At 41.1% G+C, this 14,224-nt stretch overlaps 1 protein-coding gene across 2 annotated transcripts; it reads left to right on the top strand.

The window, feature by feature from the left end:
• Window positions 1-795: 795 nt before the first annotated feature.
• GSTA1 (glutathione S-transferase alpha 1) lies at window positions 796-12,844 on the top strand. 2 transcript variants are annotated; one of them, XM_003311335.6, is made up of 7 exons: window positions 796-897; window positions 5,375-5,491; window positions 7,038-7,089; window positions 8,305-8,437; window positions 10,356-10,497; window positions 11,635-11,766; window positions 12,642-12,844. In XM_003311335.6, the coding sequence occupies exons 2-7, from the start codon at window positions 5,405-5,407 to the stop codon at window positions 12,762-12,764; spliced, it is 669 nt and encodes a 222-aa protein (XP_003311383.1). In that variant the 5' UTR covers window positions 796-897; window positions 5,375-5,404; the 3' UTR covers window positions 12,765-12,844. The 2 variants fall into 2 exon arrangements, with proteins under 2 accessions (XP_003311383.1, XP_009449728.1); XM_009451453.4 differs by lacking the exon at window positions 12,642-12,844 and having other exon boundaries at window positions 11,635-11,913.
• The last annotated feature ends 1,380 nt before the right edge of the window (window positions 12,845-14,224 follow it).

The following is a 14,224-nucleotide window of genomic DNA, read 5'->3' as shown; positions in this document are numbered from 1 at the left end:
TGAGGACAATTGTCATTGGATTTGGGGCCTATCCAGATATACCAAGATGATCTCATCTCAAATTCTTTTACTTCATTACATCTGCAAAGAGCCTTTTTCCAAATAAGATCAAGTTCACAGGATCTAGGGATTTCTATATGGACCTATCTTTCTTGGGGGCCAACATAACCCCCTACATGGTATAGATGAAGAAAGATTATTTGCAATTGATGAATCCAGGTGATGAATACTTTCAGATTTGTTATATTATGGGCAATTTGAGTGACGCAAAGAGGATAGCATATGCAAATAGGGTCTCTGGATTTGTCAGATAAAATACAGGATACCCACCTAAATGTGAATTTCAGATAAACAATAAATAATATTTCAGTATCATCTGGTTTCATACCGTGTTTGGAACATAGCTATAACTAAAAAATTGTTGATTGTTTGCCTGAAATTCACAGTTACATGGATGTCCTATATTTTATTTGGCAACCCAGTAAGAAAAGGGTGGCATCAGCTTGCCCTTCACAGACAATGAAGCTATGCTCACAATAGAGATTTTTCAGTTGCCCTAGTCTTTGCACCCAACTCATGAAAAAAAGCATCTTTAAAAAGCCAGTTTCTGCTGACTTGCAAAAAGAGCAAAATCTCGGTGAAATGTATTGTGTAAACTTTGATTGCCAACCTTGAAAAGGAACATATTAACCAGTGTCTTCTGATAAGCAGATCACTTGCCTCATGTCTTAGAATCCAGTAGGTGGCCCCTTGGCCATGAAATGTGTGGGAGTGGCTTTTCCCTAACTTGACTCTTCTTTCAGTGGGAGGGAACTATTGAGAGGAACAAAGAGCTTATAAATACATTAGGACCTGGAATTCAGTTGTCGAGCCAGGACGGTGACAGCGTTTAACAAAGTAAGTACTGATCTTATAAATCTCTCTACATTGCCTCACACCCTCCTCTCTAGCCTCCTAGAAAAATACGCTAATATGTGTCCTTAGCACAAGGAAAAGTCTGTTTTTACTCATATCGTGCCATCTTGGTGTGTTTGGGTGACAGTTCAAGAATTGTTTATTTCTTTTCTGTTGGATACATCTTTACAGAAATGTAAAAATGAAGAATTTAGAAAACCAGGGCTTCAGCATTTAATGGTATGGGAAACAATGACATGAAGAGAAAAAAGAAATGGTAGCATTTTAAACAATCTGAGAATAATCAGTGCTGGAAGAAGTGGCAATGTATGCAAAAATTTATTTCTCTGTGTAAGTAGTCAACACACAATTGTAAATTGTGACACTGTAATTCTATATTGGCTGTGAAAATACAAAACTCAGGTTTAGTATAATTAGAATAAATTAGTTTGAATGTCAGGAGAACTAGATTCTAGTTGAGCCTTTGCCACTAATTAGCTCAAAGACAAGTCATATTCTGTCTCTGGAGTTCTACCAACTCATGGCCAATATAGAGGATAGCTAAGAAAGAGGCTCTGACTGTTGCTGCCCTTTAAACTGTGTAATTCTTTGAATGGAGATCTGTCCTGCTCACTCTAGGATGTTTGGGCTCTACCTATCTGATTTGTAGCCCCCTTTCCCTCCCCGCAGATATGACAACCCAAAATGTCTCTAGACCTTGCTCAATGTCCTCTGGAGCAGAGGAGCAAAATCCCCCTGGTTGAGAACCATGGGACTACATGACCTCATGGGGCTAAGCAAGCCTGTGTTACTGATGTGCCCCACTGCTTGGACATTCATTGAAAATTTCCTGTTAATCCAGGTGGACTGATTAGTGAATATCAATATCTTCTGTACAGGAGCTAAAAAGGAAAGAGAGAGAGAAACAGAGAGCCATCATATGACAGATTTGATATAAGTCTGGATTCATATAAAATCTTATTCCTACTAGCGTTCTATGGACAAAATATAGAGAACCAGAGAAATGGATACAAGATAGATAATAGATGATGAAGAGACAGATTACAAAGAGATAGATACATAGAACGATTGATAGATAAAATAATACATACATGGATGGGTAGACAGAGATTATAAATAGATACATATACATAGATTGTTGGTAGGTAAAATAATTGATGGATAGATAGATCAAAGAAAGAGGATCCATGGGCTACTCAATGTGTCCAGAGACTCACCCATCTTCCAAGCACTGGGACAAGAGCAAACACCCATTGCTGTGTTCCTACTATGAATTTTTTTCTACATTATCTCATTTAACTTTCTCAACAACCTTCAAAAGTAGAAATAACTATCTCTATTCTAAGAAGAGAAAATTGAGGCTCAGAGATTAAACAACCTACTGCATTTATGAATCTCATAATGGAAGGAGTCATGGTTTATCTCATTCTCCCTTCTCTCTGATAAGAAACAGTGTCATTGGGACCACCTCAGAGATGTAAATGTAACTCCTTTAATTTACTCTTGGAAATATGAGACCTTATATTCCTTTCAAAACAAGCCCATTTTTTAATTGATGTAAGTTAATTATTGATGTAAAGTAATTATACTAGTCCTCAACTCACTCTGGTTTTTAGGTTGTCAAATCAGAGAAAGGCACAGTTTTATCAATTTTTTCTTCCAAGCAAGCCCCTGAAAAGTTGCTAACAGGAGGAACTCAGGAATTAGATGTTCCCCTCTCGCCCTCTCCTTCCAACATTTATTTGGCTAATATATATTGAATAGGAAAATACAAAACAACTTCTCAGACAGGAGCTGAGAGCCAGGTTATGAGGTGGAGTGGAAAAGCTCTGGACCTGCAATCAGAAGTTAAGGCTGACCCAACACTCACCAAGTGTGCAGCATGAGACAGGTGCTTTAGCTCTCTGAAACTCAGTGTGCCCATCCTTAATTTGGATAATAGGAGCCATTTCCCAGGGTTGTTGCGGAAGGTAAACACACTCCCTAGATATTGACTATGAATGAGGAGCATGTGTGTGTGACCCATGGCAAATCCTTGAGCTCTCTGGTTCTCATTTTCTGTTGACCCAACAAAGCTCAATGGTAACCTATGTCTCAGTCTTAGCCTGACCCTTGGAAACCTCACATTGAGAAAGTGATATGCTAGTTATCAGCAGGAGTGTTGTGATAAAATATTATGTAAGATAAAATTTCACTTCCTTTTGAAACATGATCCTCAATCAATGGCTAAGAGAGTTTAGTTTGGGGATTGGAATTACGACACTGTGAACTCTAGTCGATAACAATTAAACAAGCATACCCCATGCTTTCATGTGAACTTCACTCTCCCTTTCATTCTGCCGAATTATGCTATTTCCATTTCCCAAGTTACTTTAAATTGCTCCTGGAGTTATCATAGAAAGTACAATGTCAAAATATCTCATGACAAAACAGGTGAGTTGATTCAGTATGATTTCAAAGAATTCTTTACTTTCCAAAGGTTAATTATTGACTCCCATATTTTAAAATGAGACATTTAAAAGATTTTGATGCCTAATTTTAGTCATACATACCTTTTTAGAAATACATTAGTTGAGGCCGGGTACAGTGGCTCACTCCTGTAATCCCAGCACTTCGGGAGGCTGAGGCGAGTGGATCACCTGAGGTCAGGCGTTCCAGACCAGACTGTCCAACATGCTGAAACCCTGTCTCCACTAAAAATACAAAATTATCCGGGTGTGGTGGCACATGCCTGTAATCCCAGCTACTCAGGAGGCTGAGGGAGGAGAATCACTAGAACCTGGGAAGCTGAGTTTGCAGTAAGCCAAGATCATGCCATTGCTCTCCAGCCTGGGCAAAAACAGTGAAACTCCATCTCAAAATTAATAATAAATAAATAAATACATTAGTTGTTAAAGGCAAGTATATTTTTGTTCCACACTCAACAACCACAAAACTTTGCAAGAAGAATATTAATGTTAAATATCAGAGCTGGGGGTTTGGAGAGAAAACGCAACTGTTCCTAAGTCTTGGCACTGGAACTCCTGCTTTCAATGAGTCCTGTGCCCTTCCATTCACATTCATGATACAATTAGTTGCATCTGTCCCTGCAGCCACTGGTTTTCATTCTCTGATACTCTGCTATGTTCCACCTCCCAAACAGCCTGGGATAGAGCAAGGGCTATCAAACTTCACTGATGAGCCCAGTCAATTTCTCTCTAACCATTTACAATGAGCAAGTGAGCATGCACACATGCAAACAACCGTACACACAATATACAAATAACTGAAACTAACAACTCATCAAACATTACTTACCTTTCAACATGTCATGCTCACTGACATTTTCTATTCTATTCTATTTTATTTTTAAAAGTAATGGGCTTTCACAATCTACTGAAAGATTACCATGCATATTTCAGAAACACTAACATAGAAAATAAGACTCAGTCCTTGTTTTTTAACAGTAGTGAGTCTGCATCCCAGATCCATCATTTACTCTGAGAAAGTTACTTTAAAAACCTCAGTATCCTCAAATGTAAAATGAGAATAACAACTGCATTCATCTTAGGTGATTTTTGTAGGATAAAACGAAGAGAAGTTTAGAAGAATGGCCAGTGTGTAACTGATGTTGAACAAATGCTAGCTCCTTCCATATTGCAAAATTAATGCAGCAACATCTCTTCTTCCAGCTTATAAAACAAAATGCACCCCATAGAGTTAGAATACAGAATTACAGGAGCTGCAGGGATTAACAATCTCTGTCTGTTGATAGATTTTGGATCTTCTAGCTACAGTTAAACAAGTCTGAGGCCTAATTTCTGGTTTTAATCAAATGTAGTCTCACAGACAAAGAGGTGAAGAGTGACTTAGCTCCCTGCCGGTCCTCCCTGTCAGTGACATCCTCTGGTTTCATGGCCAGTTCATGGGTTCCCAGGGCCTTCACCCAGCTGGCTTCCAGGAGTGACTTCATTTTAGTCCTTGCTGTGGATATTCATGTCCATCACCAACCGGAGTGTGACTGTGAACATTGTATTTCTCTGATGTTCCATTTCATTAACTAAAAAATGGAGATAACAATCATTTCACGGGACTATAAGGAGGGTTAAAGATATAAAATATTGAAAGGGACTAGCATTGAGGAAGGAACACTAGGAAGTTTTCAATAAATATTAGTTCTTGAATTCTTCCTCTTCCAATAACTCTTATACATGTATTTTTACCACATACTCTCACCTCTTATGCTGCCAAGAAAAGTCACAGTTAGCCAATGAAGACTTGAGACCGGTTTGCTGGAATCTGAGGGTGGCCACTGCTGGGTAACAATTTGAGCCAAGAAAACATTCCAGGAACTCCTCCAACACAGTCATGAAGAAGGCAGTTTCTTCTTCAGTATTGTTGGTGGTTTTCAACTACATATCCTAAAGTACATTTTTGATTCTATCGTTTCAATTATTCATTCATTCATTCATTCATTCAGGCTTAGAGAAACCTCCAGGAGACTGCTACCATGGCAGAGAACCCCAAGCTCCACTACTTCAATGCACGGGGCAGAATGGAGTCCACCCGGTGGCTCCTGGCTGCAGCTGGAGTAGAGGTAGGTTCTGAGTTAGGTCATCTTAAGTTGGATTTAAAATTGCGTTATCACATACTTTTCCCACAGAAACTATGAGATGTTGCTTACTGAAGCATTGTGCCTTAAATAAAAATGGACTGTAATTAAGAAAAAGATGAACAGATTTGACCTATTAATTCTTAAAATTTCTTCTCATCTAAAAGCAAACATATTAAAATACAATTAAGACACTAATCACAAAGTGCAGAACTTAAGTGGATTAGAATTTAAACAAACTGTAAAGAATAATTTATAGCATTTATACAATTAGAAACATGAATATTGATTGAATATATGAAGACATGAAATAATTATTGTTAATATTGCATGTGTGATAATGTACTATGGCTGTCTTTAGAATAGTTAATGTGTTTTAGGAAAACACATTGAAGTAGTTAAGGATTAATCATATGGATCTGGGATTTCCTTGGAATTATTACAAGAGGAGAAGTAGGTGGGCATATAGATGAAACCATATTGGTTTTGATTGATAATTATTGATTCTAGGTGAGAAGTATAAGGAGAATCATTATGCTTTTCTGTTTATATTTATTCATGTTCATAATTTCCACAATAAAAAAATAAAAATGCATAATATTAAAAAATGATTGTAATTAGAGGTAAAATGCAAACTACAAATGAGAGATGGAAGGGAGTGGATTGTAACAAACTACCTATTAAAGATTGACTACATTCACAGCAATTATTTACTTGAGCACTTATTAATTCCAGGTTCTGTACTAGGTCATGGAGATAGTGAACAAGACAGACACAGTCCCTGCCCTGGGGCAGCCTACGTGTCTATGAGGATGCAGAGAAATAAACACGTGGTTAAAATGAGGGGAGGAGGCTTCCAGAACACACAAGCATTCCCCAATGCCACAAAACCACATCAGAAACCAGAGGTTTTCCTTAAAAATAATGTTAGTGTGGGACTCTAATTCCTTTATTAAATTGAGAATTTTACCCTATTGTGTCTCACGTACTTCAGAAGAGAAAATTACAGTTGCAAGTGTGAAAGCTGTGCAACAGCGGCGACCTATTTCACCCTTAGCAGGGTTCCTGAGAAGTGGGGCGATACAAATTACAGCAGAGGCTCCTTGGTGGCACATTGTTTGATGGCCATTAGCCCATGGCATGCCTCATGCTGGGGACACACAAGGTTGTGGTCTGATCTCACTTGGAGACACAGGCTTTCCTAAGATATGACAACACCATAACTAGAAGAACTGCTCAGTGCCTTTTCTCCAGTGATGTCCCCCTCAAAACATGACCTAATCATAGACATTCATATCAGGGTGGAGTTGAAGCGAACTAAAAGATTTAGCAGCTATGTGCTGTGACCCATGCACTTTTCTCAATGAATTAGGTCTAAATTTCCAAATGGCCATGACCAGCCCCCTCTGTGTACCCTGCCAAACTCAGAAATCTTGTATTCTCCAAATGATGCACCAGATGGGGCCATTCAAGGCCACAAGTCTATAATAGAATGAACTAACAAGAACGTATTTACTGTTTCTGCTTCCAGTTTGAAGAGAAGTTTATAAAATCTGCAGAAGATTTGGACAAGTTAAGAAATGGTAAGATCAATCTCTAAGTTCCTCTGATGAGGGTATCTAGTAGAAGGTACACGGGGACGTTTGCACAGCCGGCAATGTCTATGGGTGTGGGGCATGGTATTCGTACATGGTGCAGAGGGAGAAAGTGGTTAAAATGGAAGGGATGTGGCTCCTTGAGCAAGTCTGGCAACTCTCTCCAGCCTAAAAGGACCAGACCTCTCAGAGGATTTGCTAGAGGAACAATCTCCCACCCCTGAGAAAGCCCTTTCTTTGTTTTCATGCTTGGGGCACCATGAATGAGTGGTGGTCATCAGCACAGGATCCCATACAGCCCTCCCCATCCAAGCACATGCAAGAACATGCATTAGACAAAAGGAGGAGGAATAGATGTGGCCACTGTCTTGAGTTTTTTCTTTCATGGGGGGGGTGGGACAAGGTAACACTGTAGCAATATCGCAGACTTTGAAGAGCACAGAAAAGGACCCTTACATAAAAACCTCTCCGAACCTGCCTTAAATGTCACAAACACTATGAGACTTACTCTGGGAACTTCCTGTTTTAAATGGCATCTTGTTGCCAGTCCTATTGTAACTTGTCCCAACCTCTTCCTAAAATATCCATGAAGATAAATCAACACAAAAAATACAAGAGTCCCACTATGTATCTGGAGGGGCAATAAAAACATATATGAAATAAATGGATAAAAAGTAAAAGGAAACTTCTTAAGAAAAAGAAGAACTACAGGAAGCTTTTTAAAAATGTTGTTTGGACTGGGTGCAGTGGCTCATGCCTGTAATCCCAGTTTGGGAGGCTGAGGTGGGTAGATCATTTCAGTTCAGGAATTTGAGACCAGTTTGGCCAACATGGTGAGACCCTATCGCTTGTAAAAATACAAAAATTAGCCATGTGCACTGGTGCATGTCTGTAATCCCAGCTATTGGGAGGCTGAGGTAGGAGAGTCACTTGAACCTGGGAGGCAGAAGTTACAGTGAGCCAAGATCATGCCACTCCACTCCAGCCTGGGTGACAGAATGATACTCTGCCAAAATATATATATATATATATATATATATATATATATATATATATATATATATATTTGTTTCAAGTGAAATCTTACCAGGCAGTAATTTCTTTGCCATTTTACAAATTTAGTCATTTCCACAACCATTTGTTCATCCCAAAAGGGTGGGTTTCATAGACACTTCACTCTCCTTTTTTTTCTTCCTTCTAAAGATGGATATTTGATGTTCCAGCAAGTGCCAATGGTTGAGATTGATGGGATGAAGCTGGTGCAGACCAGAGCCATTCTCAACTACATTGCCAGCAAATACAACCTCTATGGGAAAGACATAAAGGAGAGAGCCCTGTACGGTATATTTTCTGTTCTTCCATCCACAGAGAACACAGAGTGATTTAGGTCCTTCCTTGAGTGGGTGGGACGATGGCAGGGCATCATGACCAGCAGCAGGCTGGGTCTTGGTGATGCACACTGAGGTCCAGTATTGCAGAGTCCCATGGAGATGAGGGAACAGTGAACATGGGGAGGGTTCAGGCAAGGGTGATTCTAGAAGAGGATGCAGTCCGTGGATCCAGCACCTCACGGTGATTTCCAAACACGGATGAACCATGAACTGAGGAGGATGGGGAATCATGATTCCAGGTGCTCAGGACTTCAGAGGCTCGACTCTGGCCAACAGTTTAGGACAGGCATAGAATATGTGAGAGTCTGTAGATGAAGGACTGTGGAGGGAAAGTTGCAAAGACCCCAAAGCTAAGGTCCCAGTAATTCCAAGAATGATGACCGGGAACCTAAATTACCAACCAAATATATCAACTGGAATACTTGAGCAGGGCTAGTAGAGGCTGGCACCAAGGATGCTGGGGTTACCTTGACACATGGATAGAAGCACAAAACAGCCAGATTGATTCAATACCAGCAAAACCAAGGGGTCTCCTTGCTGTTGTGATGAGACTGCATGATTCCAAATAAATCCTGAATGAAACTGCTGGCAGCTCCTCAAAAACTTTAATATGGTATTACCAATGACCCAGCAGTTCCTCTAACAGGTATATCCCCAAACAATCAAAAATACATCCACACTATATATTTTACATAAATAAATAATGTGAATAACAATATTCATAGAATTCAAAAAGTGGAAACAACTCAAATATCCATCAATCAATAAATGGAGGAGAAAAATGTGCCTTAGCCATGCAATGGAAAGATATTTGGTCATGAAAAGGAATGAAGTACTAATGCATGCTATAAGACGGTTAAACCATAAGACATGTTACATAAAAGAAACAAGACACAGAAGGCCACATATTATAGGATTCTTTTTGTATGAAATGTCCAGATAGTCAAATCCATAGAGGTAGAAAGTAGATTAGTGGTTGCCTGGAGCTAAAGGAGTGGGGCTTGGAGAAAAAAGAAGAATACTGCTAATGGTACAGGTGTCCTTATCAGGGTGACAAAAATAATTCTGCAATTAGACTGTGGTTATTTTTACGGATTTCTGTGAGTGCACTAAAAACCACTCAATAGTATAATATACCTGGTGGCAATTATAGTATGTGAATATGCATCAATAAAGTTCTTGTTTTAAAAAGTATTGTGAAACTCCAATTTGACACAAAAGAAGAAAAGTTTGCACTGGTTGTAACTGTATAGAGAATTTTACCAGGGAAGGGGATTCTTAGGTGGGGTCTCAGGAAAGGCACACATGGCTAGAGTTGGGCAACAGCACATGGAAAGGGCTGTGGAAATGTGTTTCATGGGTGTAATTGAAAGAACTGCAAATATGGGGCATAGAAGCAGCCCTGGGAGCTGTAAAATGATGAGAGAGGACAAGGAATATGGCTGACATGGCTGTGCCAGGGACTCTCTTAGGATTACTTAGGAAGCAGGTCTTTGGCCATTTGACTCACACTAAGTTCATGCACAGAACAAACCACAATGGAGATGATAAATCTTGGCACAGCATCAGTGGGTACTGGCAGTGATTCTGCCAATTTCTCTCATGACTGTGACCACCGACGTTCTTTTTACCTGTATTAGGTCATGTGTGTAACAAAATTTAGAGATCTATCTACCTTGATAGGTTAAGAGATAAATGTTAATATACCTGTAAAACTCAGAGCATAATGACTAGACTATAAAAGGCACTCACTGGAGGTGAATTATTTTGCCATCACCTGATACTCTACTCCCTTAGGTTTTTATAAAGCTATAAAATCTAAGGCAAAAGGTATTTGACCATTTGGTTGTTTCTGTCTTTCAGGATTGATATGTATATAGAAGGTATGGCAGATTTGGGTGAAATGATCCTCCTTCTGCCCGTATGTCCACCTGAGGAAAAAGATGCCAAGCTTGCTTTGATCAAAGAGAAAACAAAAAATCGCTACTTCCCTGCCTTTGAAAAAGTAAGTGAAGCTGTTCAGTGTTTTGGGGAACTGAGTTTAGAGGCCAGTAGAAAAATAGTGGCTGGGCATTCCTGGGTCACTGATCTTCACTTTCAGTGAGACTTCCTGAACACCAATGCAGCACTCTGACTCTCAAGGCATTTTATGAAAATAGACTTGGAGAAACAAATGTATCATTTATACCCAAGCTATACTTTTCCAGTAAAATTTTAATTTACTGGACCCCAACATGGAATTACCTGTTCAACAAGATTTCATGTTCATAAGTAGAATGTGGGCTCTGGACCACACTAGAGGTTGCTGTTGAGTCTATGGAACCCCATGGACTTTGACTGAACAGGGGCATGATGAAAGCGATCCATCAGAAAATATTCTGGCACCATATGCAGGAAGATAGGAGACCAATTGCCCAACCAGAGACTACTGTAGCGTTTCAGGGATGGGTATTTTTTAAAAGGAGAGTGATTGTGGGATGCAGAGGAAGATTTTTTAAAATGGATTTTAGAGTAAGTTGCAGACATCAGAGCAGTTCACCCGTAAACGCTTCAGCTTGCAGATTATAACATAGTGCCAGTTGGGAGTGAGAGTCAATGCTGTAAGAAAGATGAATTCAGGTTCACCCAGGTTTCCTACAGATCCCAGGGAGATAGAGCAGGGAATGAGGAGAGCAGACAAAGAGAAATGAGGACTCTGAAATAGTCTCCTCCTGGGGAAGAGTGTTGTCATGAAGGTGGAGTCACTGCCCAAGGGAGATTGGAGAGGGAGAAAGCAGAATGTAGAGCCACATCCTGAATGTGAGGGCTCCACGCTGTAGGGCCTGGGGCAGACAGAACACATGGAGGCAGGTGCTAAGACCCTGGCCCATGTGGAAGAAGCAAGCTGCATGGGTGGTGTAGATGCCACAGTGACGTAGAATGAGAAGAGAAAATGGGAGCCTGAGCTACAACTGAGGAGTGAGTAGAGTTACAGTTCTTACTCTCTCATTCATTCAGATAATGTGGAGAAAGCTCTGGATTTCTGCACCCATGTAGTAAGGCAACAGAGGTGGGGAAAGTCAGGGTGGAGAGGCTCCAAAAGAAGCAGGGGTCCTAGCCTGGGTGTGCATGTGTTCCTGATCTGATTCCTCCCATTCTCCAGGTCTTAAAGAGCCACGGACAAGACTACCTTGTTGGCAACAAGCTGAGCCGGGCTGACATTCATCTGGTGGAACTTCTCTACTACGTCGAGGAGCTTGACTCCAGTCTTATCTCCAGCTTCCCTCTGCTGAAGGTGACCCATTTCGCAGCCCAGAGAGGCAGCCCCACATCTCCCATCTTGGGATCTTGTATCTGGGCCCTGCGACTGACCAAGTTTTGCCCCAGCCTTCTCCAGGCCTTCAGTGCCCCAAGGTCTCCAAAATGAGCTTCCAGGCTCCAATTTTGAGGAATGAAAACACTTTTGTTATGGAAAGGAAATCTGTGCTGCATGCTACCCCACAAAGAGTATTTTGCCCTTTATTATGGAAAGAACCCAGGGCCCAGCATCTCTCTCCATCCCTCTATTTCAATGTGGTTTCTGTTCCTGAGTTCTCTGTGATGTCCTTTATCCCATATGTGCCCACAATGAGCCGGTCTGAGCAGAGCCCTTTCCATCTGGTTTCCTCCCTGGGCTCCGGCTCCTGCTGTCTGACATTGTGTTCCTCTCTGCACAGCTCTCCAGGACACTGGCCCCCCACACTGTATCTCTCACTGAGAAAAGGTGGTCCCATGGTTTGTCTTTAATATTTTCTATAACTATTCTCTTCCCAAATAATTTCCCCATATTTTCACTTCTGCTTAGAGACTCATCTGTGTTGATATCTCACAGGCACATTATTTTTTCTTGTCTTATACAAGAGTCACTAATCTATACGATTAGTGTGTAAGGAGAAAGATAGAGATGACTGAACTGATTAAAACTTCAAGACATCTTTGGGGAAAATAAAGTGAGCTACATGTCCTTCCCCTTATCTTCATTTCTCACTGGGTGTCTGTTTCTGCCTCCATGCTTGTGCTGATGGAGCAGACTCACTTGGTCTTTGCAGGAGGGGCTCAGATTCCCTGGGTCATGTTAATGGTGGTGTCAGCCCTTGGCTTCACTCTGAGGCTGTGCTTTATGAATTACAGGCCCTGAAAACCAGAATCAGCAACCTGCCCACAGTGAAGAAGTTTCTACAGCCTGGCAGCCCAAGGAAGCCTCCCATGGATGAGAAATCTTTAGAAGAAGCAAGGAAGATTTTCAGGTTTTAATAACGCAGTCATGGAGGCCAAGAACTTGCAATACCAATGTTCTAAAGTTTTGCAACAATAAAGTACTTTACCTAAGTGTTGATTGTGCCTGTTGTGAAGCTAATGAACTCTTTCAAATTATATGCTAATTAAATAATACAACTCCTATTCGCTGACTTAGTTAAAATTGATTTGTTTTCATTAGGATCTGATGTGAATTCAGATTTCCAATCTTCTCCTAGCCAACCATTTTCCTGGAATTAAAAATTCAGTAAAAAAGGAAACTATAGATTATGTGGTTTGTTTGACTTTTCCAAGAATTGTCCCGTAACATACAATTTGTCATACAATCTATTAAAATGTCAATGTAGAAATGCACTTCTGACATTTTCAGGTATGCACAGGAGAAGAGTTACCATCCTGGATAATGGCATAAAGACATTTTCTTCTTTTCCTGGACAGTCATTTTATTTCTGATAAAAGCATTCTTTCTTATGCATTTGCAAAACAATGATTCTGTGTGCTGTGGATTCCTCAGTTTTCTAGGAGGTGAGGAAATACTGAAGAGCAAACAGACCCACCCTCTGCTCTCAGGCCACCCTATTGTCCCTTACAGTGTGTGTGCTCCTGGCTCATCCTCACTCTGCTCCTTAAGGCTCTGTGGGGTCGCAGGCATGAGCCTTCTCTCAGTTCCTTCAGTGCCACTCAGGCCTGGCTGCCAAGATACAGATGGTATATGTGAAATACAAATAACTATATGCAAAATCATTTTTCCCTGGTGTGTCATTGTGCCAGAATGCTTAGATTAGGAGTGCTTTCTAGCTCCACCCCCATACTGGTCCTGTAATGCTAATCTCTCCCAGGACACCTGGGCTTCTGCAATTTGCACTCTCCTCCTCTTAGAGGGAGCTTCCCCACAGTTGGCAGAGTTGGTTGAGGGAGCAGACAGGCACACAGGCTTCCTACCTGCAGCTTCGCTTTGCTCTAGTCTCTTCTCCACTTACAACCAGAGTAGTTTTTCCAAAATACAAATTGGAAAAAAACTCACAGAATTCTTCAGTGAGTCCTGACTACATATACAATGCATCCTCACACCTGTCTTCACTCCGTGATCTTCAGCCCAGTCAACTCTCTGAGCATGGTGGGGCCTCTTGCCTTCCTGCCTGGGTACATTTGCTAGCCCTGCTTGGCAAGCTCCTTCCCAGTGGACACACTTAACACTACCTCATTGCTTCCCAGGAGCGCTGGGCTGTCCTCTGCCCTCCACAGAGTCCCAGTGAGCCTCTAATAACACCTGAGGGCCACTGTGTCTGCTCCCCTGTACTGTGAGCTTGTGGTGTGGGGCTTGGCCTGCTGGGTCCCCAGTGCTTCATCACTAACGGACAATGATATCTGCACAGACCCATGCACAGCTCTATGCAACGCCAGAACCTTGGTATATGAGACTGGGCATTGAGAACTCACAAACCCCCACACTCTCT

This window comes from Pan troglodytes, chromosome 5 (assembly GCF_028858775.2).
Source record: "Pan troglodytes isolate AG18354 chromosome 5, NHGRI_mPanTro3-v2.0_pri, whole genome shotgun sequence".
Taxonomy (NCBI): Eukaryota; Metazoa; Chordata; class Mammalia; order Primates; family Hominidae; genus Pan; species Pan troglodytes.
Note: the sequence above shows the minus strand (reverse complement) of the source record. Positions and strands in the feature narration are given on the sequence as shown.